The following is a 24,505-nucleotide window of genomic DNA, read 5'->3' as shown; positions in this document are numbered from 1 at the left end:
TGTGGACGGTTACGCATTTTCATACATCTTAGTGGTTTATATTTATCTCAGCATTCACATTCATTTTATGCCCTATTTACTGGTACCTACTATAGAGTCATCACAGTAGGGCATTGTTTTAACCTCAATTTTTTGTTTACATGTCTCATCATGGGTATTAAAGAACGTTGGTTTTTGTGCCACGCATGTGCGAGATATGGAACACGAGTTCCTTTCGCCTATCCGTAAACTTACATATATTTTTTCTCAGGATAACCATGAAATCATCCAAAGTATTGCAAGATTTGTATACACAGCTTTTCAGATTAGATATCATTTGTTAGTGTGAGTTCTCCAATAGATGAGTTGTATATGTGTGTGTATGTGTATATATATATAATACTTTATTTTATTGAGGCGATTAAAGTCACGCCTGTAACTTTCGCATTGTAACCTGTTCCCCCAGGTCAGTGGGGTATATTTCTTTAGAGAAATGGAAATAAAATAATAATAATAATAAATATATAATGAAGCCAATTCTTGATTTACATGTGGTTCTAAAGCAAATATACGAGATAGATTTATGGTGTTAACATGTGTAGCAAAACGTGAGGATCAAACCAGTTTGATTTTTAACCTACTGATAAAAAACATATGTGTGAGAACGAATTAACATTGTCGAGCTGCAGTTGGCACTGAGTCAGAGCGCTGGTCTAGATAAAAAGTTCCATGTTTAAAGGGTGGTGATCATTGTGCTACACATATGCAACATTTGTGTTGATAAACATTGATTTTTGCATAGCCCCAATATATTCTTCTAATGGCAATCACGAGTATGAGTTTTGACCTGGGCGCAACATGCACTATTTACCGCTGGTGACTCATTCGATACCTTCCAATCGCCAAAAAAATTACATAGTCAAAGCTTAGTAATGTCTCAATTTGTACTCGTTTGTCTGCGTAACAGTCGCCATCTTTGATCATACGTGTTCCATATCTCGCACATGCGTGGCACAACAACCAACGTTCTTTAATACCCATGATGAGACATGTAAACAATGCCCTACTGTGATGACTCTATAGTAGGTACCAGTAAATAGGGCATAAAATGAATGTGAATGCTGAGATAAATATAAACCACTAAGATGTATGAACAGAACGCAGGTTTATCCCACTGGTAAAGATATTTACAAAGTGATCCAACTTAACGTTACTCAGCAGTGTGAACATACAATGTAGCAAGGCTATACTTGTACACTAACAACTTTAACATAATTAAAGCGGGAGGGTCGTCACCTGCGCACGCGCGGGAATTGAGTCCCAAGCGATGATAACAACACACGCTAAGAACGCAGAGGCTCATGAGTAGGCGCTTGTTTGTAAACAACGACACGCTCCCTGACGCATGTGTAGGTGACGACTTCCCCGCTTTAACTCAAATTAATCCTGGTGAATCGTGATTTGAAATGAAATATTGAAACATACATTAACCACAATTATTTTGGACTAGTACTCAAAGGCAACAATCTCTAAATTTTTGAAATTTGAAGGAATCATAAAAAAAACAGAGATAAAACAACTGATTTTAACCTCAGTCAAAAGTTCACCTTGATAGAGAATAGAAATCCTACCCACCCAACTCACAATTAAATTAAACACAGGTTCAGTTGTAGAGTGAATCAGGCATTAATGTTTCATCTTGTTTACTTCGACCTCCAGGGGTGATTTAAATAACCTTTCACTCTGTCACTGGGCTGTAGACACAGCATGAACCCTGGCATTTGAACCCAAACTGAGACTCAGTCGCATATAATATTGTGCTCTGTGAGTTTAAAATTTGAAGACTACAACCTTAAAAATGACATAGATGTGTGATGTAACTCATCAACTCCAAATAAGGAAGCCAAGTAATTCTTTGTATTACAAATTCGCAAATCTTGCTACATTTAAAACTATAGAACTACCAGTAGCCTAGGGGTTTTGGAATAGGTTCCACAGTAGGTTAAGTAGTTCAGATGTGCTTGGATTCTCTAAAAACACATCAATTCTCCCAAGTATTTCAAAAATGGCCTGTCTGAATCAAATCTGCAGTAATTGTCTGGCTTTTGCATTTCAAGGTCTCCACAAAACACAACATATCGTATTTTGCCTTCAAAACGCAGTAAACATATTATAATCAACCAATAAAAGTACACTTGTTTTTCTATCAACTCGACTGTTAACCTAAACAACTTGCACATGAGCATATTGAGCTGCTTGATACAGAAGTCCCATAATGCATTGCATGAAACTCGCACATATTTGGGATAATGAGATTCAATGAACACCAGCAGAATTATTTTACACCCTCACCTATGATTTTGTCATTTGATTTCTCGATAATTGTCACAGAATTATCAGTATACTGTAAAATGACTAATTTTCGCTGGGTTTAAATTTCACTGATTTACCATTTTAGGCATATTCAGTGGGTTTTAAATTCATGGTTTTATCATTTAGTTAATGTGTTCTATGCTGAATTTTACATATTTACTGGGTTTTAATTTAGTGCATTGTTCAGTCAACAAAATAAGCAAAATTAAAACCCAGTGAATAATTAACCCTTTTAAAGTATTGTTATTTGAAGATGTATGCTTTAATATAAGGAGAACTTCTGGAGAATTTCGGGGGCATCATCCCTTTCTCGCTCCTTCGTCTAAAAATGACACATTTACAGTTTTGATTCACATGATGACCTTGAATCAAAATACAAGTGCACTGGTACAACGTACGTCCCAGTTAGAGATTAAGTTCATATGAAAATTGTCCTAGCTATGCCCGTAGCTTGTCAAATCATTGTGGGAACACTGCAGGGAACATGATCACAGTGGTATGGATAGTTACTGAGATCTTGTATTGTTTAGCTGTTTTCCAAATGGAATGTTATTAGTTTTCAGATGATTAAAAACACACTAACATCCTGAGTCGACCTTATATGTGTAGACTGTTAGACCAGACACAACTATCACCACTTAGTAACAGTTGTTGAATGTTGCTTACATTCTGTTGCAAGCACATCAACGAAATACAGGATCCTTCAAAGAAACTAGAAAGTTATGATTATCCAAACAATCCATGTAAGGAAATACATTAGGTACAATGGGGTTTACAACATCATCTTTTTTTCATCTATGTTTTTGTTTGATTGTTTAATCTCGCAATTTAATGTAGATCTACCATACAGACCTATTAAACTTTGTATGAAACTAAAGCTGGATAATGCAGTGATGGGTTTGTTACGACCGGTCGTTTGCAGCACCACTCCAAACACAAGGCATTTATAAATCAATGCATATAATAAATCAGTAAATAAACTGTGCCAGCAGCACAATCATACTACCGTAAAATCTGTATTAGAAGCCGCATTTCTAATAAAAGTCGCACCCATGCTTTTTGAATGATTGAGAATCAAAAATTCATCATTTCTCATAAGTGTAGATGCTCTAATAGAAGCCACATCCCCTCTGTTGTATTGTACCATTTTAATAGAAGCTGCAGGTTCTAATACAGATTTTACAGTAGTCACCATTTTATGTTAAAAATAAATTATGTTTAAAGTTTATGAATGGTTTACCTTATTTGCTCTATATATTAGGGAAACATCTATTTGATTTATGCATAATAATAATAACTTAATTACTATGCGAGTTTCATTTGAGTGTGCGATACTGTATGACGAAGACAAAACATACATACATTGCAGACAAAAAACAAACAATACCTTATACTGTTCTGCCAATTATGTACTGTAAAATGACTAATTTTCACTGGATTTAAATTTTGCTGATTTACCATTTCAGGCACATTCAGTGGGTTTTAAATTCACTGTTTTATCATTTAGATAATGTGTTCTATGCTAAATTTTACATATTCACTGGGTTTTAATTTAGCGCATTTTATGAAATAAGCAAAATTAAACCCAGTGAGTAATTAATCCCTTTACAGTACTAGTAAGTACATATGTAAGTTACTCACAGAACAAAGAATTTATTTTTGTCTGGAAATTAAACAACTTAGAAGAGAGTTTACCATAGTCTAGCTGCCATTCAGCTTAATTCAACTGTCAGTACGATTACTGGACACATACCTTGTTGTGGTTCTAAAGCCGTGGATTAGACCTTTTTGAGTAGGTCAGCAAGTATCATTACCAAGTTGTATAATCCCGAAAACATACACGTGATGATGCATTTCAGACACAGATGAACAAGATTTCTGATCTCCACAGACCCGAAATCTCCAGATATATAAAAATACTGTCAAACAATGACTAAATTTTTTTAACACTTTTAAAGCCAATATTCACCATTTTTTACTTACTGTGAAATCATTTATTTTAGCTGGAATTAATTTTCTCAGTTTTGATAAGTTGAATGTAAAATATAGGAAGTAAAGAAACTATCAAAAGATTTTATCTTCACTGATTTATTCATACTTTCAGCAAAAAAAAAAAAATTAAAAAAATCCCAAGGAAAAATAAATGACCTTACAATAATAAACCTGCATAATGTTTCTATATTTTTTTTTAATGTTGATGGGTAAATTACGTCCATTCTGTTCTAACAAATGTAACGAAGAAGTTATAGAAAAAATAAAACAATATTTGCCAAAAATGTTGCAGCAGCATTTTGGCAAGCAATGATTCTATTGTTTGCATCATCAATTCATACAGGTCAGAGGTTAATGTGTCTAGTGACACAGAGGTCATAGGTCAACCGGAATGCTCTGCAAAATGGCATGTTACAGCATTTGATTCATAATAAATCTGGCATTGCTTCCTGCATAATTTGAATACCAGTAATCGTCTTACAACCCTTGCTTTTCGATCCTTGAACAGAAGGGTTGTATCTTGGAAATTGTTAACATGTACATGTGTACAAGCTAGACATATAAACAGCACCTATACAGCTGCATGGATATAGACATGTAAAACAACACCTAGACAGCTTGCTATGCACATGTTAACAGCACCTAGACAGCTTGCTATGCACATGTAACCAGCACCTAGACAGCTTGCTTATGCACATGTTAACAGCACCTAGACAGCATGCTTATGCACATGTTAACAGCACCTAGGCAGCTTGCTATGCACATGTTAACAGCACCTAGGCAGCTTGCTATGCACATGTTAACAGCACCTAGACATCTTGCTATGCACATGCAACCAGCACCTAGACAGCATGCTTATGCACATGTTAACAGCACCTAGGCAGCTTGCTATGCACATATTAACAACACCTAGGCAGCTTGCTATGCACATGTTAACAGCACCTGGACAGCTTGCTATGCATATTTTAACAGCACCTAGGCAGCATGCTATGCACATGTTAACAGCACCTAGATGGCTTGCTATGCATATGTTAACAGCACCTAGACAGCATGCTTATGCACATGTTAACAGCACCTAGGCAGCTTGCTATGCACATGTTAACAGCACCTAGACAGCTTGCTATGCACATGTTAACAGCACCTGGACAGCTTGCTATGCATATTTTAACAGCACCTAGGCAGCATGCTATGCACATGTTAACAGCACCTGGACAGCTTGCTATGCATATTTTAACAGCACCTAGGCAGCATGCTATGCCCATGTTAACAGCACCTGGACAGCTTGCTATGCACATATTAACAACACCTAGTCAGCTTGCTATGCATATGTTAACAGCACCTGGACAGCTTGCTATGCATATTTTAACAGCACCTAGGCAGCATGCTATGCACATGTTAACAGCACCTGGACAGCTTGCTATGCACATATTAATAACAACACCTAGTCAGCTTGGTATGCACATGTTAACAGCACCTGGACAGCTTGCTATGCATATTTTAACAGCACCTAGGCAGCATGCTATGCACATGTTAACAGCACCTAGACAGCTTGCTATGCATATGTTAACAGCACCTAGACAGCATGCTTTATGCACATGTTAACAGCACCTAGGCAGCTTGTTATGCACATGTTAACAGCACCTAGACAGCTTGCTATGCATATGTTAACAGCACCTAGGCAGCTTGCTATGCACATGTTAACAGCACCTAGACAGCTTGCTATGCACATATTAACAGCACCTAGACAGCTTGCTATGCATATGTTAACAGCACCTAGACAGCTTGCTATCCACATATTAACAGCACCTAGACAGCTTGCTATGCACATATTAACAGCACCTAGACAGCTTGCTATGCACATATTAACAACACCTAGGCAGCTTGCTATGTACATGTTAACAGCACCTAGACAGCTTGCTATGCACATATTAACAGCACCTAGACAGCTTGCTATGCATATGTTAACAGCACCTAGACAGCTTGCTATCCACATATTAACAGCACATAGACAGCTTGCTATGCACATATTAACAGCACCTAGACAGCTTGCTATGCACATGCAAACAGCACCTGGACAGCTTGCTATGCACATATTAACAGCACCTAGGCAGCTTGCTATGCACATATTAACAGCACCCAGACAGTTTGCTATGCACATATTAACAGCACCTAGGCAGCATGCTATGGACATATTAACAGCACCTAGACAGCTTGCTATGCACATATTAACAACACCTAGGCAGCTTGCTATGCACATATTAACAGCACCTAGGCAGCTTGCTATGTACATAATAACAGCACCTAGGCAGCTTGCTATGCACATGTTAACAGCACCTAGGCAGCTTGCTATGCACATAACAGCACCCAGGCAGCTTGCTATGCATATATTAACAGCACCTAGGCAGCTTGCTATCCACATATTAACAGCACCTAGACAGCTAGCTATGCACACATTAACAGCACCTAGACAGCTTGCTATGCACATATTACCAGCACCTAGGCAGCATGCTTTGCACATGTTAACAGCACCTAGGCAGCTTGCTATGCACATATTAACAGCACCTAGGCAGCTTGCTATCCACATATTAACAGCACCTAGGCAGCTTGCTATGTACATATTAACAGCACCTAGGCAGCTTGCTATGCACATGTTAACAGCACCTAGGCAGCTTGCTATGCACATAACAGCACCTAGGCAGCTTGCTATGCATATATTAACAGCACCTAGGCAGCTTGCTATCCACATATTAACAGCACCTAGACAGCTAGCTATGCACACATTAACAGCACCTAGGCAGCTTGCTATGTACATATTAACAGCACCTAGGCAGCTTGCTATGCACATGTTAACAGCACCTAGGCAGCTTGCTATGCACATAACAGCACCTAGGCAGCTTGCTATGCATATATTAACAGCACCTAGGCAGCTTGCTATCCATATATTAACAGCACCTAAGCAAATAACACCGAATAAACGGCAAGGTAAAGACTATGTCTAATTATAGTAAATACGTACTGCGTGCGTGACTCGAACCGGCGCTCGCGTACGGCACCTAATCGCCTAGCTTCACGCCACTACACGTCTTCCCCTCGGCCACCGGGCAACCCCAAAAAAGGATGCTTAATAACCGAGCTTATTACGTGCAGAGAACGTGAAACCCGTCCACGCGATACGCGCCACACAGCATAGCCAGAATGCGGCAAAGGCCTTCAGATCTGGCTGTAGTAGGATGGTGAAAGTAATGGTACAGCATTTTAACAGTGAATAAGTACTGAGAAATAATTTTTAAACTCATAGTTGCTGTCGACATAGGAAGTAAAGTAAGCAAATAACACCGAATAAACGGCAAGGTAAGGACTATGTCTAATTATAGTAAATACGTACTGCGTGCGTGACTCGAACCGGCGCTCGCGTACGGCACCTAATCGCCTAGCTTCACGCCACTACACGTCTTCCCCTCGGCCACCGGGCAACCCCAAAAAAGGATGCTTAATAACCGAGCTTATTACGTGCAGAGAACGTGAAACCCGTCCACGCGATACGCGCCACACAGCATAGCCAGAATGCGGCAAAGGCCTTCAGATCTGGCTGTAGTAGGATGGTGAAAGTAATGGTACAGCATTTTAATAGTGAATAAGTACTGAGAAATAATTTTTAAACTCATAGTTGCTGTCGACATAGGAAGTAAAGTAAGCAAATAACACCGAATAAACGGCAAGGTAAAGACTATGTCTAATTATAGTAAATACGTACTGCGTGCGTGACTCGAACCGGCGCTCGCGTACGGCACCTAATCGCGTAGCTTCACGCCACTACACGTCTTCCCGTCGGCCACCGGGCAACCCCAAAAAAGGATGCTTAATAACCGAGCTTATTACGTGCAGAGAACGTGAAACCCGTCCACGCGATACGCGCCACACAGCATAGCCAGAATGCGGCAAAGGCCTTCAGATCTGGCTGTAGTAGGATGGTGAAAGTAATGGTACAGCATTTTAACAGTGAATAAGTACTGAGAAATAATTTTTAAACTCATAGTTGCTGTCGACATAGGAAGTAAAGTAAGCAAATAACACCGAATAAACGGCAAGGTAAGGACTATGTCTAATTATAGTAAATACGTACTGCGTGCGTGACTCGAACCGGCGCTCGCGTACGGCACCTAATCGCCTAGCTTCATGCCACTACACGTCTTCCCCTCGGCCACCGGGCAACCCCAAAAAAGGATGCTTAATAACCGAGCTTATTACGTGCAGAGAACGTGAAACCCGTCCACGCGATACGCGCCACACAGCATAGCCAGAATGCGGCAAAGGCCTTCAGATCTGGCTGTAGTAGGATGGTGAAAGTAATGGTACAGCATTTTAATAGTGAATAAGTACTGAGAAATAATTTTTAAACTCATAGTTGCTGTCGACATAGGAAGTAAAGTAAGCAAATAACACCGAATAAACGGCAAGGTAAAGACTATGTCTAATTATAGTAAATACGTACTGCGTGCGTGACTCGAACCGGCGCTCGCGTACGGCACCTAATCGCGTAGCTTCACGCCACTACACGTCTTCCCCTCGGCCACCGGGCAACCCCAAACAAGGATGCTTAATAACCGAGCTTATTACGTGCAGAGAACGTGAAACCCGTCCACGCGATACGCGCCACACAGCATAGCCAGAATGCGGCAAAGGCCTTCAGATCTGGCTGTAGTAGGATGGTGAAAGTAATGGTACAGCATTTTAACAGTGAATAAGTACTGAGAAATAATTTTTAAACTCATAGTTGCTGTCGACATAGGAAATAAAGTAAGCAAATAACACCGATTAAACGGCAAGGTAAAGACTATGTCTAATTATAGTAAATACGTACTGCGTGCGTGACTCGAACCGGCGCTCGCGTACGGCACCTAATCGCCTAGCTTCACGCCACTACACGTCTTCCCCTCGGCCACTGGGCAACCCCAAAAAAGGATGCTTAATAACCGAGCTTATTACGTGCAGAGAACGTGAAACCCGTCCACGCGATACGCGCCACACAGCATAGCCAGAATGCGGCAAAGGCCTTCAGATCTGGCTGTAGTAGGATGGTGAAAGTAATGGTACAGCATTTTAACAGTGAATAAGTACTGAGAAATAATTTTTAAACTCATAGTTGCTGTCGACATAGGAAATAAAGTAAGCAAATAACACCGATTAAACGGCAAGGTAAAGACTATGTCTAATTATAGTAAATACGTACTGCGTGCGTGACTCGAACCGGCGCTCGCGTACGGCACCTAATCGCCTAGCTTCACGCCACTACACGTCTTCCCCTCGGCCACTGGGCAACCCCAAAAAAGGATGCTTAATAACCGAGCTTATTACGTGCAGAGAACGTGAAACCCGTCCACGCGATACGCGCCACACAGCATAGCCAGAATGCGGCAAAGGCCTTCAGATCTGGCTGTAGTAGGATGGTGAAAGTAATGGTACAGCATTTTAACAGTGAATAAGTACTGAGAAATAATTTTTAAACTCATAGTTGCTGTCGACATAGGAAGTAAAGTAAGCAAATAACACAGAATAAACGGCAAGGTAAAGACTATGTCTAATTATAGTAAATACGTACTGCGTGCGTGACTCGAACCGGCGCTCGCGTACGGCACCTAATCGCCTAGCTTCACGCCACTACACGTCTTCCCCTCGGCCACCGGGCAACCCCAAAAAAGGATGCTTAATAACCGAGCTTATTACGTGCAGAGAACGTGAAACCCGTCCACGCAATACGCGCCACACAGCCACACGTTCTCTGCACGTAATAAGCTCGGTTATTAAGCATCCTTTTTTGGGGTTGCCCGGTGGCCGAGGGGAAGACGTGTAGTGGCGTGAAGCTAGGCGATTAGGTGCCATACGCGAGCGCCGGTTCGAGTCACGCACGCAGTACGTATTTACTATAATTAGACATAGTCTTTACCTTGCCGTTTATTCGGTGTTATTTGCTTACTTTACTTCCTATGTCGACAGCAACTATGAGTTTACAGCACCTAGACAGCTTGCTATGCATATGTTAACAACACCTAGGCAGCTTGCTATGCACATGTTAACAGCACCTAGACAGCTTGCTATGCACATATTAACAGCACCTAGACAGCTTGCTATGCACATGTTAACAGCACCTAGACAGCTTGCTATGCACATGTTAACAGCACCCAGACAGTTTGCTATGCACATATTAACAGCACCTAGACAGCTTGCTATGCATATGTTAACAACACCTAGGCAGCTTGCTATGCACATGTTAACAGCACCTAGACAGCTTGTTATGCACATATTAACAGCACCTAGACAGCTTGCTATGCACATGTTAACAGCACCTAGACAGCTTGCTATGCACATATTAACAGCACCTAGACAGCTTGCTATGCACATGTTAACAGCACCTAGACAGCTGGAAGATAAATTTGTTTCTAGCTCCTTTCATACTACTGCAAAGAAATTAATTATTCAATTTTGCTGATGAGTAAAATCTGCAAAATTAAATTCACGTGAGTATATCTAAAATTACAATAGAAATTGTTTTTTTATTGGAAAATTCATGAACTAAAAAACCTAGTGGTTATAAACTGAAAATATCAAAATAGATTGTGTAATCTGCATATTATGTTGTGTCCACTCATTTGTTGAATCAATGCTCATTTTGTCAGCAAATTTTGTACCTTGATTAAAAACATACAAACACGCAGTTGATAATTGATACAATGAGTATAATTTTCAGCGAATGGCATGAAGCAATGAGAAATCATTGGTTAGAATTTGGTAGAAGCGTAATGAGAATTGGCGAGTATGTTTTTGTAGGTTCATTTCAAGAAATTTCGAAAACATGTTCCATCATGAACTGTTCAAACTGTTGGATGGACTGAACCGTATAAACAAAGTTAACCCAAGACTAGGAGAGAATTGAGACAAAGTCTTTCGTAATTGGTTGTTTCTTTATAAAAAAAATAGTTAACATGAGATCCCGGAAGCTTTAGGAAACAAAGTGACAATCTGAATTGCTAAATAGGTCTTAAGTTACACCATTACAAAACCACTGAGTAAAGGACCATTTATGCAGCTTGGGTTTGCTTTCAACACTTAATTTAGGTTGACAAGTCACATGCATGGTTTCAGGGTTAACCTACTGTGTCCAAGTATGGTATTCAGACGGCACTGTGCATGCATGGTTAAACTCAGGGCTGAGTTATGCTGTAATTTCAAATGGAGGTATCTGAGGCCTGGTACTCTACTGACATATTACTTTCAGTGAACTTTGCACACTCTAACTGCTTTGATTTTTTAAAAATAGGTTAACTAAAAACAAAAATTTTATACCATACTGTAATAGCTGGAATTTATTTTCGCTGAAAAGACTTTTTGAGTGTTTTGTACGGAATTTATTTTAATTTTAACAAGTTGAGTGTAAAATATACGAAAAAAAGGTATATTCACTGGATTTTATTTTCACTGAATCATTCCTTCAGCGAAAATTAATTCCAAACGAAAATACTTGTATTTTACAGTATTTGCTTCAACGGAAGCACATCTCCAATAGAGGTGAACATGCAGAAAATATTATTCATGATAGGAATGTTGGATCATTAAAATATGACTTATTTTGACCTATTGTTGCATGTGTTATATAAGCAAGTACATGTGCTACTTATTATAGACAGGGGTTTTCATTGTCTCAAGTTGCCCTTTGTCTGAAACGATTGAACAAAACTATAAGATGAGAAAAAATACTAGCTTATTGCTGATATGAGGATTTGAATCATCGATATTCAATTGTATTTCTCTAGTTACCAAAAGTTAACATTCAGAATGGCTTAAAAGACAGTCTACGCTGTAAACTCTGATAAAGTAAGTTTGAAGACTTCTTGGTAAGCCAGCAGCTTTCTGATGTCTAACTGAGAAAATTTTCAGAATTCAGTAGCAAAGCATGAAGGCTACCAACTAAATGTGATTTAACAAGAAAAATATTGCATAGTTATTTCACAGACATTGATCCAAATATGAAATAGAGGCATTATGATTAAGATGTAGTAATAATCTTTTATTTTACTAGTATATGAAAACAAATGAGATATTAATAGGAAGCTCACTGGAGTTTGACGAAACCTTCCGGTGGAAACAGCTGCAGGAAAAACTGCTTCAACCTTAGACTATCGGGACTTCTTTTTTTATTTTTTACAATAAAAATATAATTAGTTGTCAATTTAGTTATTTTAGTGTGATCACGAAAACTAGCGTGACTGCCAGTGTACTTCAACCTCAATAGACGAGAAACCTTTCTAACTACTGACAATAGTGAGATTCAAACCCACATACAAAGAGTGTTATTGCTTTTTAGTTCAGAACTCCCAGTCCACTTTGGCCTGTTCCAAAATTTGTCAACAACCAATCATAAGGTTACAACTCTGTTACCCTTGCTCAACTGGTTGTAACCAGTCTTGTGATTGGTTCTTCGCCGCCAACTGTGCCGTGCATTCGGGCCAACCGTTAATAATTCATGAATGGAGTCAATTTGTGTAGTTTTCTTGATTTATTCTGCAGATATAGGTAAAATATAGGCAAGGCTTTGGCGAAATTTGAAAGAGCAACTAATATTCTTTAATCTGGTATTTTTTATAGATTTTATTTTTCATTCTGCTTGTCTGTTGTTTTTTCCAGTTTAAAAAATATTAGCTGGCTGGAGCCTTCATCCCTTGTCTATTTCGTACACTAGATACCAGCCAATACACCCCCCGCCCCCGCTCATAGGGAGTGCGTACAGTTGATCATTGTTCCTGGGCTCCTTGTGGTTATATCAAAAACACATTCAAATGTCAAGTTATGGTTGAAGGGTTATTAATTACAAATTACAAGTTTATAAGAAATAAACTATATGTCGTCGTGTGAAATAATTTGGTATCAATCAGGGTATCAGCACCCTACCTTATAAGGAATGATGCTGTTTTTCCAAAATAGATGATGTTTTGCTAAAAGGTGCCACTATATTTTACCGTTGGACTGAGAAGCGTACCATAATCTTGATGACAATACGTGGTTGTAACCAAGGAAACTCTGCAAGTATGTGATGCATGTTGAAAAATAGAATAGTTGGAAAATTTTGTTTGAAAACTTTTACCTGTTAAGTAATATGTGTACTGTAATAAATACAACAGGTATATGCAAGATACGTCTTGCCAGCAACCTCATATCACCAAGCAGTCCCATGGATTAAGCTATGAATGAGTTTTCTGCATCTTAATATTTCATCAAGACACAACCTTTTTTAACAAAATCAATGTTTGATGTGAAGCATTTTCCATTAAGAAAAGTCTTAGATGTATACCAGACTCTTTGAGTTTCTGTATCCTCATTTAAATGTTTCTCCCTTTCAAATTTATAGGATGTCTAGATTACCACTGTATCCAAGCAAACATTACTTACCGTAAAATTAGTATTAGAAGCCGCATCCCTAATAGAGGTCGCACCCATTCTTTTTTAACAATTGAGAACTAAAAATTCACCATTTCTCATACGTGTAGATGCTCCAATAGAAGCCGCATCGCCTCTGTCAGAATATACCAATTTTATAGAAGTCGCAGCTTCTAATACAGATTTTTCAGTACTTTCGAGGTTAGCTCTGTTTAGCATGCACCCAAAGAAAAATTCAAACAGCAATGGTTGACAGGATTAGTAATGGTGAAGACAATAAACACCACATTTTGATCAGATTAACTTGCAAACAGCTTAATTTTCAGATTTGAATTTTGGCACAATTAAATACTCAAATACTCAAAAATTATAAGGTTGTTTATACTAAATCGTGCTGACAATACAAAAGGGGTACACTCTCTAGTTAAAGGATTGAATCACCAGGGAATCACCAGGCACCATTGTTTATATTTTGTTTACATTATTATATTATAATCTAAAAAGTAAATTTGCTGCAATATTAGACATAATTGGATTTTCTTCTTTAGGAAAAGCGTTTTTTAAAAAGTGAAAGCTAGATCAAAATGACAATTTGTTGACTGCAACGATAAGCAAACAGTAGTACAGAATTACGAATAGTAAAATGATGACGGTATAAACGCTCAGAGTACTGGATAACCTTATTTAAATACTAAATACAGCTATTTACAAAAGAGACAATATAACGAACGGTTCGACTAGTGTCTGATAGTGCCACGACAAAGCAATGCGTCAAAGACACTGAACGGACCGACGAAATGCAAACACCCCGTGGACAAATCACTCAGACTCTCGCATTCTCTAGATTTTTACTATTCAGAAAAACAATGTATTGCCTTTCCCGATGGTGGCACAAATGCTATTGGTTATCAAACTTCAAAAGAAGCACACGTGAAGCAATTTTAACATGTTGCGTTTTGACCTCGAGATAGACATGGCGAGTTAATGTTAACATTACCGCAAAGACAAGAGAGACATACATATTATATGAATTGCCAACGATGACAACATCGCAAACAATTTAACCACAACTTTAAAAATACCAGGCGTGGGAAATCAGAATCTCAGGGGGTAAGCTGATGCAGACCACAGACCGACAACATTTCAATGAATTGATGTATTAAATGAGTGGACGTGTTGATTGTGTCAAACCTAGCCCTAGCCCTGCGTACAGTGCTGTGTGTACGTTCAAGCGAGCGCAGTTTTCGTTATACACCATGTATATTTACCTTGACCGGGGGTTCTTTCATTGGTATTAGTCCGATAAAAAGATAGAGGTGTTAGAAAACCAATTATATTCGCTGTTAGACAAACACGGCAGATAAACAACGACGGGAAATACCGGTAAACCAATTTAGAAATCCAAGGACCAGCACCGAGTTGTTGATGAGATTATCGGCGATAATTTATACGACCAGAAATAACCTTTAACCCAGAACCGTTCTTTAAATCTCGCCGTTTGTGGCGCAATTCACTTAGAAATATTACTTTTCCGTCACGGTATACATGTACGTGTACTCGATTAGTGAAAACAAACTACATTATGTGAGTTGACTGCGTTTTTTCCTCACTGTCACGTTCGCCAAATTTGGGAATCATTATGGATCAGATGAGGTGGCCTAGAAAATACCCGAGTAAAAATTATAGTATAATTGAATCATATTTTTTAATAACAATCCCATATCTCCCCTAGCGCACACAGAAAGAAAACGCAGACGAAAACGAATACGTGTACAATCAAAAACAAACCAGAAAAGTACAGAAAACATAACAAAAAACTCTCTGGTATAAGACTGGCTGAGAATACCTACAATTTTGATCATAAATATTGGTGGTTTGATGATGAATTTGTGTATGTGTGAGTCTTTTTGTTACGTTAGAGGACAGTGGTCGTCGCGCCGCGTCCTGTTCGATATGTGACTCATAGCGACGTGACTCATAGCGACGTATACAACGCGTGTAAAATACATTGTTTATTTACATGAAATTGGAACAGGCGATGCGCGACGACCACCGCCCTTTGAATAGCTCTTTCAGGGCTCATACCACTAATTGAATTTCCATAGACGACAATGTTACCATATGACGAGATTGCGACATGAAAATGACGAAGAAAGTTGAAAATATGGCTCAAAAATGGGAAATCAACATGCCAGTAATCAACCATATGAAAAAAAACTAACATGTTGGCCAGCTCAAACTCTTGCAAATCTCAGGTAAACAAGACACACCTACTGTATTTGGATTGCACCAAGAGAAATCACTGGAAAAACACCAAGATTAGAACATCCAAATACACACAGAATAAACCCACAGGTACACAGCCGCTAAGTAGTAAACAAAAGACCACATGTTGGTCTCACCTCTGACCCAGGTGATTACGCCCTCAAACAGGGAGCACCTGAGAAAAAAAATATTTAAACAATTTCATTGGTTCTTGCTAGGCATTGCTACGAGCAGCCATTGGTTGATTATTATAGTGGTATGAGACCTTCATGTGATCCTGGTATTGATTTCATTCCATGATAAAATGGAGTTCATCTCCTGGTTTATTGGTTACACATGTGGAAATGTTCTAATTGAAGGTGACTATTCTGTGTTGCCCAACGTCTATTTTAACCTTTTTCACCACCTGTCCCCTCTTTTTATCACAAATTCACAAAATAGTCCCGGCTTAGATGGCACTGCCTAAGATTATGCTTAATTTGCAAGTTTAATTGGTGAATTTCTCACACTAAAAATTCAGACCACTCTGCCTTTAAGCAGATAATTATTAAAATATGCGCTCTTCCAAAAGGATTTTGAAAGTTTCTCTTCCCTCTTCCCTCATATTGTGATTTTATCGACCTTATAAAAGATGTTCGTCCCTTCTCTTCGTCTCGCCATTAAAGGCGCGCGTTCCAATTTGTAAACGAACAGTGTATTTTACATTACTTTCACCATCCTACTACAGCCAGATCTGAAGGCCTTTGCCGCATTCTGGCCATGTTGTGTGGGGCGTATCGCGTGGACGTGTTTCATGTTCTCTGCACGTAATAAGCTCGGTTATTAAGCATCCTTTATTGGGGATGCCCGGTGGCCGAGGGGAAGACGTGTAGTGGCGTGAAGCTAGGCGATTTGGTGCCGTACGCGAGCGCCGGTTCGAGTCACGCACGCAGTACGTATTTACTATAATTAGACATAGTCTTTACCTTGCCGTTTATTCGGTGTTATTTGCTTAGTGTATTTTACACGCGTTGTGTAAGTCGCTATGATCCCCACATTGAACAGGAGGCGGTGCGAAGACCAATGACCTTTAAATGAATTGTAGCACTTTTTCTCTATGGAATTCCCAGAAAGTGATCCACTCCGACACGCACAACACTTGAAAACTCCCGTTTTCAAGAAAAAACTAATTCACCATTGTTTTAATTAAAGGGCGGTGATCGTCGCGCCACGCATGCGTGAGAGTATGGGAGCCATATGAACAAAGATGGCGATTTTATCAAGCTTTAACTAGGTGATTTCTTTGGTGATTGGAAGGTATCGAAGGAGTCACCGGCGGTAATTAGTGCACCTTGCTCTATCCAGGTCAAAACTTGTACTCTTGATTTGTATTACAAGAGCGCATTAGATTGTGGGAAAACCAATATTTATCAGCACAAATGTCGCACAATCACCACCATTTAAACATGTTACCCATTAAAATAGGTTGTTGAACCCTTCAACAGTGACATGAAAGATGACAACGAAACCAGTCAGATTCAGGTATATTACACGTTCCCGGCTACTGACTTACGTCCCAGTGACAACAATAGAGACATTAAGATGCGCATACGAGAACGGAATGAGAACGGATACGTCACTGCTTTGTGCATGACCTCCGCGCGAACCAATGACGTCATCGGTTGCCTGGTCGTACGGCATTCGTTTTGAACGTAATGAAGGTGACTGACTCGTAGTTGATTTCCGAGAGCTTTTCTCGCTGTCAATTTGGAATAATTTTCACTGACATTGATAACACGTTTTATATTAGATTGTTTTTTGTATATTTATGATAAAATAAGAAATATTGGATGCATTTTAGCTGATATTTATACCCACTGAAAACGCATGACATTGATTTGCTGAAAGAGGATTCGGCAAACAGGCCTGGGGCCTCAGCAGAGTGGATGGAAATAGCGAGAGCTCTGTCAAATGTCTGGGAACTAACTACTAATTCAGATTCCGGACGTGAAATGACTTAACAAATTTTATTGGATAGTTATAATATTATGGTTGCCCAGTGACAGACGGATTGACGTGGTTTTGTTTCAGTTACGGTCCCGTCGTGGGCGCTTGTACTTAATCATTTTCTGACACTCGAGAACGTAACGCAAACGAAATTAGAACAACACGTTACGTTCCCGTTACGTACGCAAATCTTAAACTCTCTACTATCGTCTGTTGATTTTTAAAGGTGACACGCTGGAAAGAAACCATGAATGCACCGTTTTTTATAAATCGCGTCATCTAGCGACAGTGCACCACAATGACGAAGACGGGTGTAACAAATATATGTCGTGCAAGTATATGTAGTCACATATGCCATGAAGCGTCTCACCACAAGAGGGCGCAACTGATAGAAATAGAATTCTAATTTGAAATTACTACAAATCAATGTATACAATCAGAGGTACATTACTTGGGGTTTGCAACTACGGTGGCATGATACCAAGATCCCGTCACAATCTCGCTCTCGCATAAGCGTTCCAACTCAGAAAAATGCGAATGCGCATGCCCGAGGTAACTAGGATACTGGGATGTCCAGGTGGATCAAAATAGCTGCCCACGATATGACGGATTACGAGAACTATATTTTCTGTACATTTTCGATGTATTACATTTTTCACTATGATAGTGACAAGAAAAGTTTTATTTTTTTATTACAAACCTTGAACATTGATATGTGTCATGTCAGAAGGTCGTAGCCTCAGTCTCGCTATCTACGAGAAGAGACTTGAATGGGATCTTGACATGATGTCACCATACAGTACTATGCGAGTTGCAAACCCCAAGCAATGTACCTCTGATACAATATATTAATTCTTACGGATATGAAAAACTTGAAGGCGACCTACCCCGATCTACCCCGAAGCTATACTTGCCGGGCTTATTGTGCACTAGTACATGACAGGGGCAATCACGAGGTCAGAGACGTGTATCCTCGGGGCGGAGCTACGTCACAAGACGTTCCACGTTGCTACGACGCGCACCACTGTACATGTACATGCATTTCTATGGGCTCTGTGCGCGCTGCTGTGGAACGCCGGTTGAGCTGGTGAAAATTCGAGAAAACAATACAAACTCAACTTTGAAGTAATCCTGAACAACCAAATTCATATATGTTACACACGTGGGGCTAATCTTGTTACACTGTTCAGGGGACTCTCAACAGCCATCGCAAAGTACCGTTTTCTGTGAGTTTTTGGTCTTTGTTTTCACCGCGAGGGTTGCCAGGCGGTAGAAAATGCCCGGATGTCCGCCCCGAGGATATACTAGTCTAAAATACTAGTCACGTGAGCAAAATAACCAACCCTTACCAATTATTCATTTTAAAGATATAACCATTTTGAGATATGATCGACTCAATATTACAATATTGTCAATATTACTATTATTAGTATGGCTAGTTTAAAGTGTACACTGAACGATAAATTCGTCAAAGATATTATATTTCAATAAATAAATTGGTGACAATACCAACAATTTCATCAAAATTCACGCACCATGAGCTTTGTTATGGGCGATCAATGTTAGCATTTTTACCGGTGCGTCGATGCTCATTTGTCTGTCAGGAACTCCGCGTCATTTATGGGCGTCAAATCTGTGACGTCACAAGTGTGACCCAAACATAACCCTAAGGAATAATGGCGTCGCCAACTCATAGTGCTGAAAGTTCGTCAACTCCAAGTGATGCGTCGTCGCAAAGCCGTGATTGCGAGCTTGAGTTGAATTACGAGTCTTCTGACTTCGATGTCGAGGGTTCATCGGTTGACGGAGGTATACGGCCCTACCAATTTGAGCCCGAATTTAACGACGACAGTCACAGTGATTCTGCTGAAGAAAACGATGTCGGTGATGCTTTGGGCGATCGCCTGAATACTACCGAGTGGTAAGTGGTCGAATCAGCTGGTTTTGATAACATTAACTTCCGGAGTTCCGCATATTTTGAATAATTATTAACCTGTATTTCGGAGTAGTTTAAGTCCCAGAACGAAATGTTCTGATTACGTTCAATCACGGAACTCAGACATGCATAGCCCACTAAGTTTAATTTCATTTTCTGTATCTGTTGACATTATATTTGCAAGTCAGTACAATACGATCGGTGAAACAACAGCTACCATTTAAGCTTCATATTATTGCCTTAGTAGTTAATTACAATTTATGATTAAATTGTATGCATAGGAGCTTATATTTGTGATGCATGTAATCACAGTCCCTCTATCCCCAACTGTGATGTAATTATAAATTATAAAGTCGAATTTAAGCAAGACATTTACTAATTAGCCAAATTGAAATTATCTTGTATATTGGACATCCAGCATTATATTATTAGACAGATCATGACAACCACAACACATACAATTAAATTGTAAGGGGCCAGAATGTTAGCATTTGGGAGGAGGCTTAAAAAACTTATTCCCAATAAGTTGCTGTGATGTTTTTGTTTTTTTATTTGAGACTTGGGGTGGGGTGGTGCTATATCGTAGAGGTAATGCCTAATGAATATTAAGGTGAAGACCGTATTTTCAAGTGTCAGGAATAAATGATTTTGAAAATATGCAAAATAAATCAATTTTAAGATTTTGACAACTTACCTTTGATAGTTCTGATATGGTAATAATTTGTTCTCACAAATAATTATACTGTATTTAGGAGGTAAATAACAAGATAGTAAATTTCATTTTTGCTGAGATACCTGCTTCAAGTATATGTTGTTTATATAATTTAAGTGTCAGTGTAACAGATGTCATGTCATGCCCTCTGCTGAGGAATGTAGATGCTGTTATGAAATAATGCAGGTGAAAGCTGTCTGTGATGAAGTTCCAAATACAGCATGCATCACAGAACATCCTGGATTTAAGCCAGTGTGTCTGGACAAGTATGTATTGCTAACAGCTTATCATGTATATAGACAGTACCATGGAACTATTCCAGAATCCTCTGAGTAAGTATTAAAAGTCGCACATACTGGTCTGGTATGAACACAATTTTATTAGGACAAAATATATCATGGTTTTTGTTACACTGAAAATGTATTATGGTAGATGTGCATAAATGTTAATGAATGTCAGACCAATTACAATTATGTTTTGCTAGAAATTTCTGAACTTTGTGAACTGAAAATGGTTGACACATAAATATGTACAACCAGAACCTCAGTAATATTGTTGAGGGCCATACCAACTACATTACATTTGTAATTGTGTACTAACAGTATTCTCTCATGTCCAATAGAAGTATAGGCATTTTATTAGGTTGGAATAAACTGTGTGCAGTAGACAGAATTTGTACATTCAATTTATTTTCCTTGCAGGAGATACAGGTATGTTGCCTACAGGCAACTTGTCCGATGGTGCTGGGGATATTTAGGCAAAGATGTCAGAGTTCCACTCCCATCATGTGCAGTTCATCTTATCAGAGAAACATATCCTTCACAGAATGGAGTTTATCAGGGATTTAATTATGTTGATTAAAAAACCTCGACTGAAAGTCAGAAACTGCCACTTCTTTATTCGGTCTTTTGAACTCACTGCAGAGTGCAGGAGGTACTTTGTTCAACACATCACCTTTTGCCTGTGACATGGTACATTTTACCACTCTTGCAGTGACATTAGTTGTCACATTTTGTACATAATCTGTAATAAAGAATATTTTATTTTTTTAATTATTGTTATTGTTTTATTTGTTGAAAAACTGAGCTGTGGTTGTGATTTTAAGTGGCTTCAGTCATGCAAATATATAAAGCTGCTAGTGTACATGCATGTAGAACATTTTATACCGGTACTTACTGTAGGTAGGTTCTGTCTTTACTTGACGCACTGTGTAACTGCCTTTTTTAAATTTTGGATAAGTTATTTTATAGCAAGGATTTCCCTGCTTAGTAACAGCAGCATGTCGCCCACCATTTTCATTATAATGCATTGCTGCCAAGACAAGCCTATAAATAAAACAACCATGCATTATGATATACTGTATTTTACCACTAAGGACTTAATAGAATTACAAATTCTGAGTGTTAGAATACTTGTTACATACTACATCAATTGTGATTGCTAACTTTTGAAGTTAGAAGGCTCTATCACAGGGATAAGACCTGTCAGTAAATAATTAAAGTCAAAGACAGTAATGAGAACTTGTGTATTACACACGTCTCCAAACCTGTTGATTTGTAAACAATATGTTGTTCTCTGTTTGATTGTAGAATTTAATGTGATAAAACTTATATTTGTACTAATTTAATCTACTAATTTGTTAGCCAGAACTACCAGGGCCAATGTTTTTTCAAAAATGTTGAATTTCAGGTCGTCATTTCAATGTTAATATATTTTGCTGCTATTATTCAACTGTACCAGTTGGAAGGTAGTTTTTTGGGGGGTACACATTGTGAAATAATACAATGACAAGTTTCTTTTATGGTGCCAATCTTTATCAACATCACTCCAGCCTACGTTTCCAACTCACAGTATATTACAACAAAGCTCTTTTGACCGCAAAGTTACTTGTTTATTTTCAATGTTGATTAATACAAGTACGCAGTTACCTGCACATCATTCCATTGTATGAGAACCCATGCATCTTTGGGGCAAACTGATTCACCACAGAATGGTATCCTTCCAGTTCTGAAGTCTGTTGTATTGTTGACAACTTAGGTATATCTTTCTTCATTTGTCGAGAATTGAGGAGCGTTATCAATTTCTCTAAGGGTTTAGTTCCTGGAAATATATATATAATATTTAGGCATTATAATAACAGCATACATATACCATCCTAGTCAAAGTGTGTTAAAATGTGAATAAGAGAGAAATAACCTGGTTTTAACCATCGCTTTCTTCTCTCTTGTCTTGTTAAATCCTCATGTTCACATCTAGGAAAGAAAGTTCCATGCCCCTCATGAATATTTTGGATGTGGTTTACAACAGATGTCCATTTGTCCATCATCAAATCACCATTTCCATCAGGTGTTGAGGCAGCAGTCCAATAAAGATGATTGGTGACACTTTTGATCCAGTCTTGTAATATACCACACTCTTTCTCTTTAGAAAGAGCTAGCATTTCTTTCTGTAGACCTTAAGGAATAAATCCTATCATCAGTATTCTGTGTTTTCAGTCATGATTATAGTTGAACTGTTGCAAGGTAATTTGCTGGTCATGTTATAAAATTGCACTTAAATTGCTCTGAATATTGAATATTATCAATATCACTGATGCTGTATTTGACTAAAATAAATTGAAAATATCCTACAAGGATTAACAATTTCATCTAAAATAATCTGTTCTACCCTAGTACCCATCAATTTTTGATATCAATAGACCACGGATAACAGTGGATCATTTGCATACCAATAGAACAATGGAAAAATGTTTAAGCATGATAAAACAGCTGCTCTCAAAGATTGTGGGGGGAGAAAACTGCTTACCTTTAGCAACATGCCACACATCCACACAGTGTTGAGTATCTGTCATGTTCTCTCTGACCCATTTAATTATTTGAACATGACGGTCTGTGACTATTTTGTAGATATTAATACCTTGACCCTGTAAATATGCCACACTCCTTGCCAAACCTTCCTTCTCCATGTGGCAGCTACTTTTCACCTCGTTACTCTGAATATAAACAATAGATTCAATTTAATTATAAATTGTTACTAGATTGGTGTTTACATAAAACGAGGTACTTGGTAAGTAAAATGTATAAATACCTGCACAAGCTGTATGTCAATCATAGTACCATTATCAAGGTCCATGACTGAATATGAGCCAAATTTAGCACTATGGCCAGGGGTGTCACACCTCCCATCTCCACCTATGCAAAGTGACCTTCCATTTTGAAGTGCATCATCAATGTACTTTCCACGCATGTTTCCCCATACTTCCATTACTGCTGGTTGGAGGTAGTACCTTTGATGTTTCATGAAAGTATCCGTTGAAATACTTGGCATATTCATAAACTGTAGGACACGTAAAGTTTTTGATGCTAATGCCCCAGCTAACAAAATTCCACAAGAAAGTCTAAGATTTCCACTTGGAATGGAACCTATCATGGATTGGCTGTTCCATTTTGTGCTTAGTCCACAAAAAACACAATTCTGCTCCACTCTTACCATTGTGCCACATATGTGTGTGATTTCACCTAATGTAGGTGAAGAGCATCTGGTACATGTGTGGAATAGATTCATGAGTTGAGCTTCCCCAGCAACAAAGAATCTATTTTTCTGCATACACCTATAATTAAGAGAAATAAACTAAACTATATTTATTGTATAACACATTTTATTTTTACCATAAACCGTGTGATGTGAAGCTACTCAATGCTCACCATGTTTACCTACTTTCATTCACAAATTTTCCCATTTATATTTTATAATTTTATTAAAACTTACCAATCATCAGCACTCGAACATGAAGCTTGTGATTCACATTCTGACTGTTCATATGTCTCATCAGA

The 24,505-nt window shown here is 38.6% G+C and overlaps 3 protein-coding genes across 5 annotated transcripts in view; 1 reads left to right on the top strand and 2 right to left on the bottom strand.

Moving 5' to 3' along the window:
• LOC100369776 (discoidin domain-containing receptor 2-like) overlaps positions 1–15,206 on the bottom strand; it is a 38,992-nt gene extending 23,786 nt beyond the window's left edge. The window contains exon 1 of the mRNA XM_085492267.1: positions 15,042–15,206. The gene's annotated coding sequence lies outside the window, so the exon portion shown is untranslated. The remainder of the gene's footprint in view (positions 1–15,041) is intronic.
• Positions 15,207–19,613: 4,407 nt separating this feature from the next.
• Positions 19,614–21,724, top strand: LOC146732639 (uncharacterized). 2 transcript variants are annotated; one of them, XM_085492270.1, is made up of 2 exons: positions 19,614–19,945; positions 21,374–21,724. In XM_085492270.1, the coding sequence occupies exons 1-2, from the start codon at positions 19,701–19,703 to the stop codon at positions 21,531–21,533; spliced, it is 405 nt and encodes a 134-aa protein (XP_085348396.1). In that variant the 5' UTR covers positions 19,614–19,700; the 3' UTR covers positions 21,534–21,724. The 2 variants fall into 2 exon arrangements, with proteins under 2 accessions (XP_085348396.1, XP_085348397.1); XM_085492271.1 differs by lacking the exon at positions 19,614–19,945 and adding an exon at positions 19,959–21,004.
• Positions 21,032–24,245, bottom strand: LOC146732638 (uncharacterized). 2 transcript variants are annotated; one of them, XM_085492269.1, is made up of 5 exons: positions 23,760–24,245; positions 22,869–23,664; positions 22,601–22,772; positions 21,849–21,997; positions 21,032–21,695 (listed from the first exon to the last, which is right to left on the bottom strand). In XM_085492269.1, exons 2-5 carry the CDS (start codon positions 23,110–23,112, stop codon positions 21,517–21,519), a joined length of 744 nt encoding a protein of 247 aa, XP_085348395.1. In that variant the 5' UTR covers positions 23,113–23,664; positions 23,760–24,245; the 3' UTR covers positions 21,032–21,516. The 2 variants fall into 2 exon arrangements, with proteins under 2 accessions (XP_085348395.1, XP_085348394.1); XM_085492268.1 differs by lacking the exons at positions 21,032–21,695; positions 21,849–21,997; positions 22,601–22,772 and having other exon boundaries at positions 23,123–23,664.
• Between the last annotated feature and the right edge of the window lie 260 nt (positions 24,246–24,505).

The sequence above is a fragment of the Saccoglossus kowalevskii genome, chromosome 17 (assembly GCF_978046115.1).
Source record: "Saccoglossus kowalevskii chromosome 17, keSacKowa6.1, whole genome shotgun sequence".
NCBI lineage: Eukaryota > Metazoa > Hemichordata > Enteropneusta > Harrimaniidae > Saccoglossus > Saccoglossus kowalevskii.
This window is presented reverse-complemented; position numbering and strand designations above follow the sequence as displayed.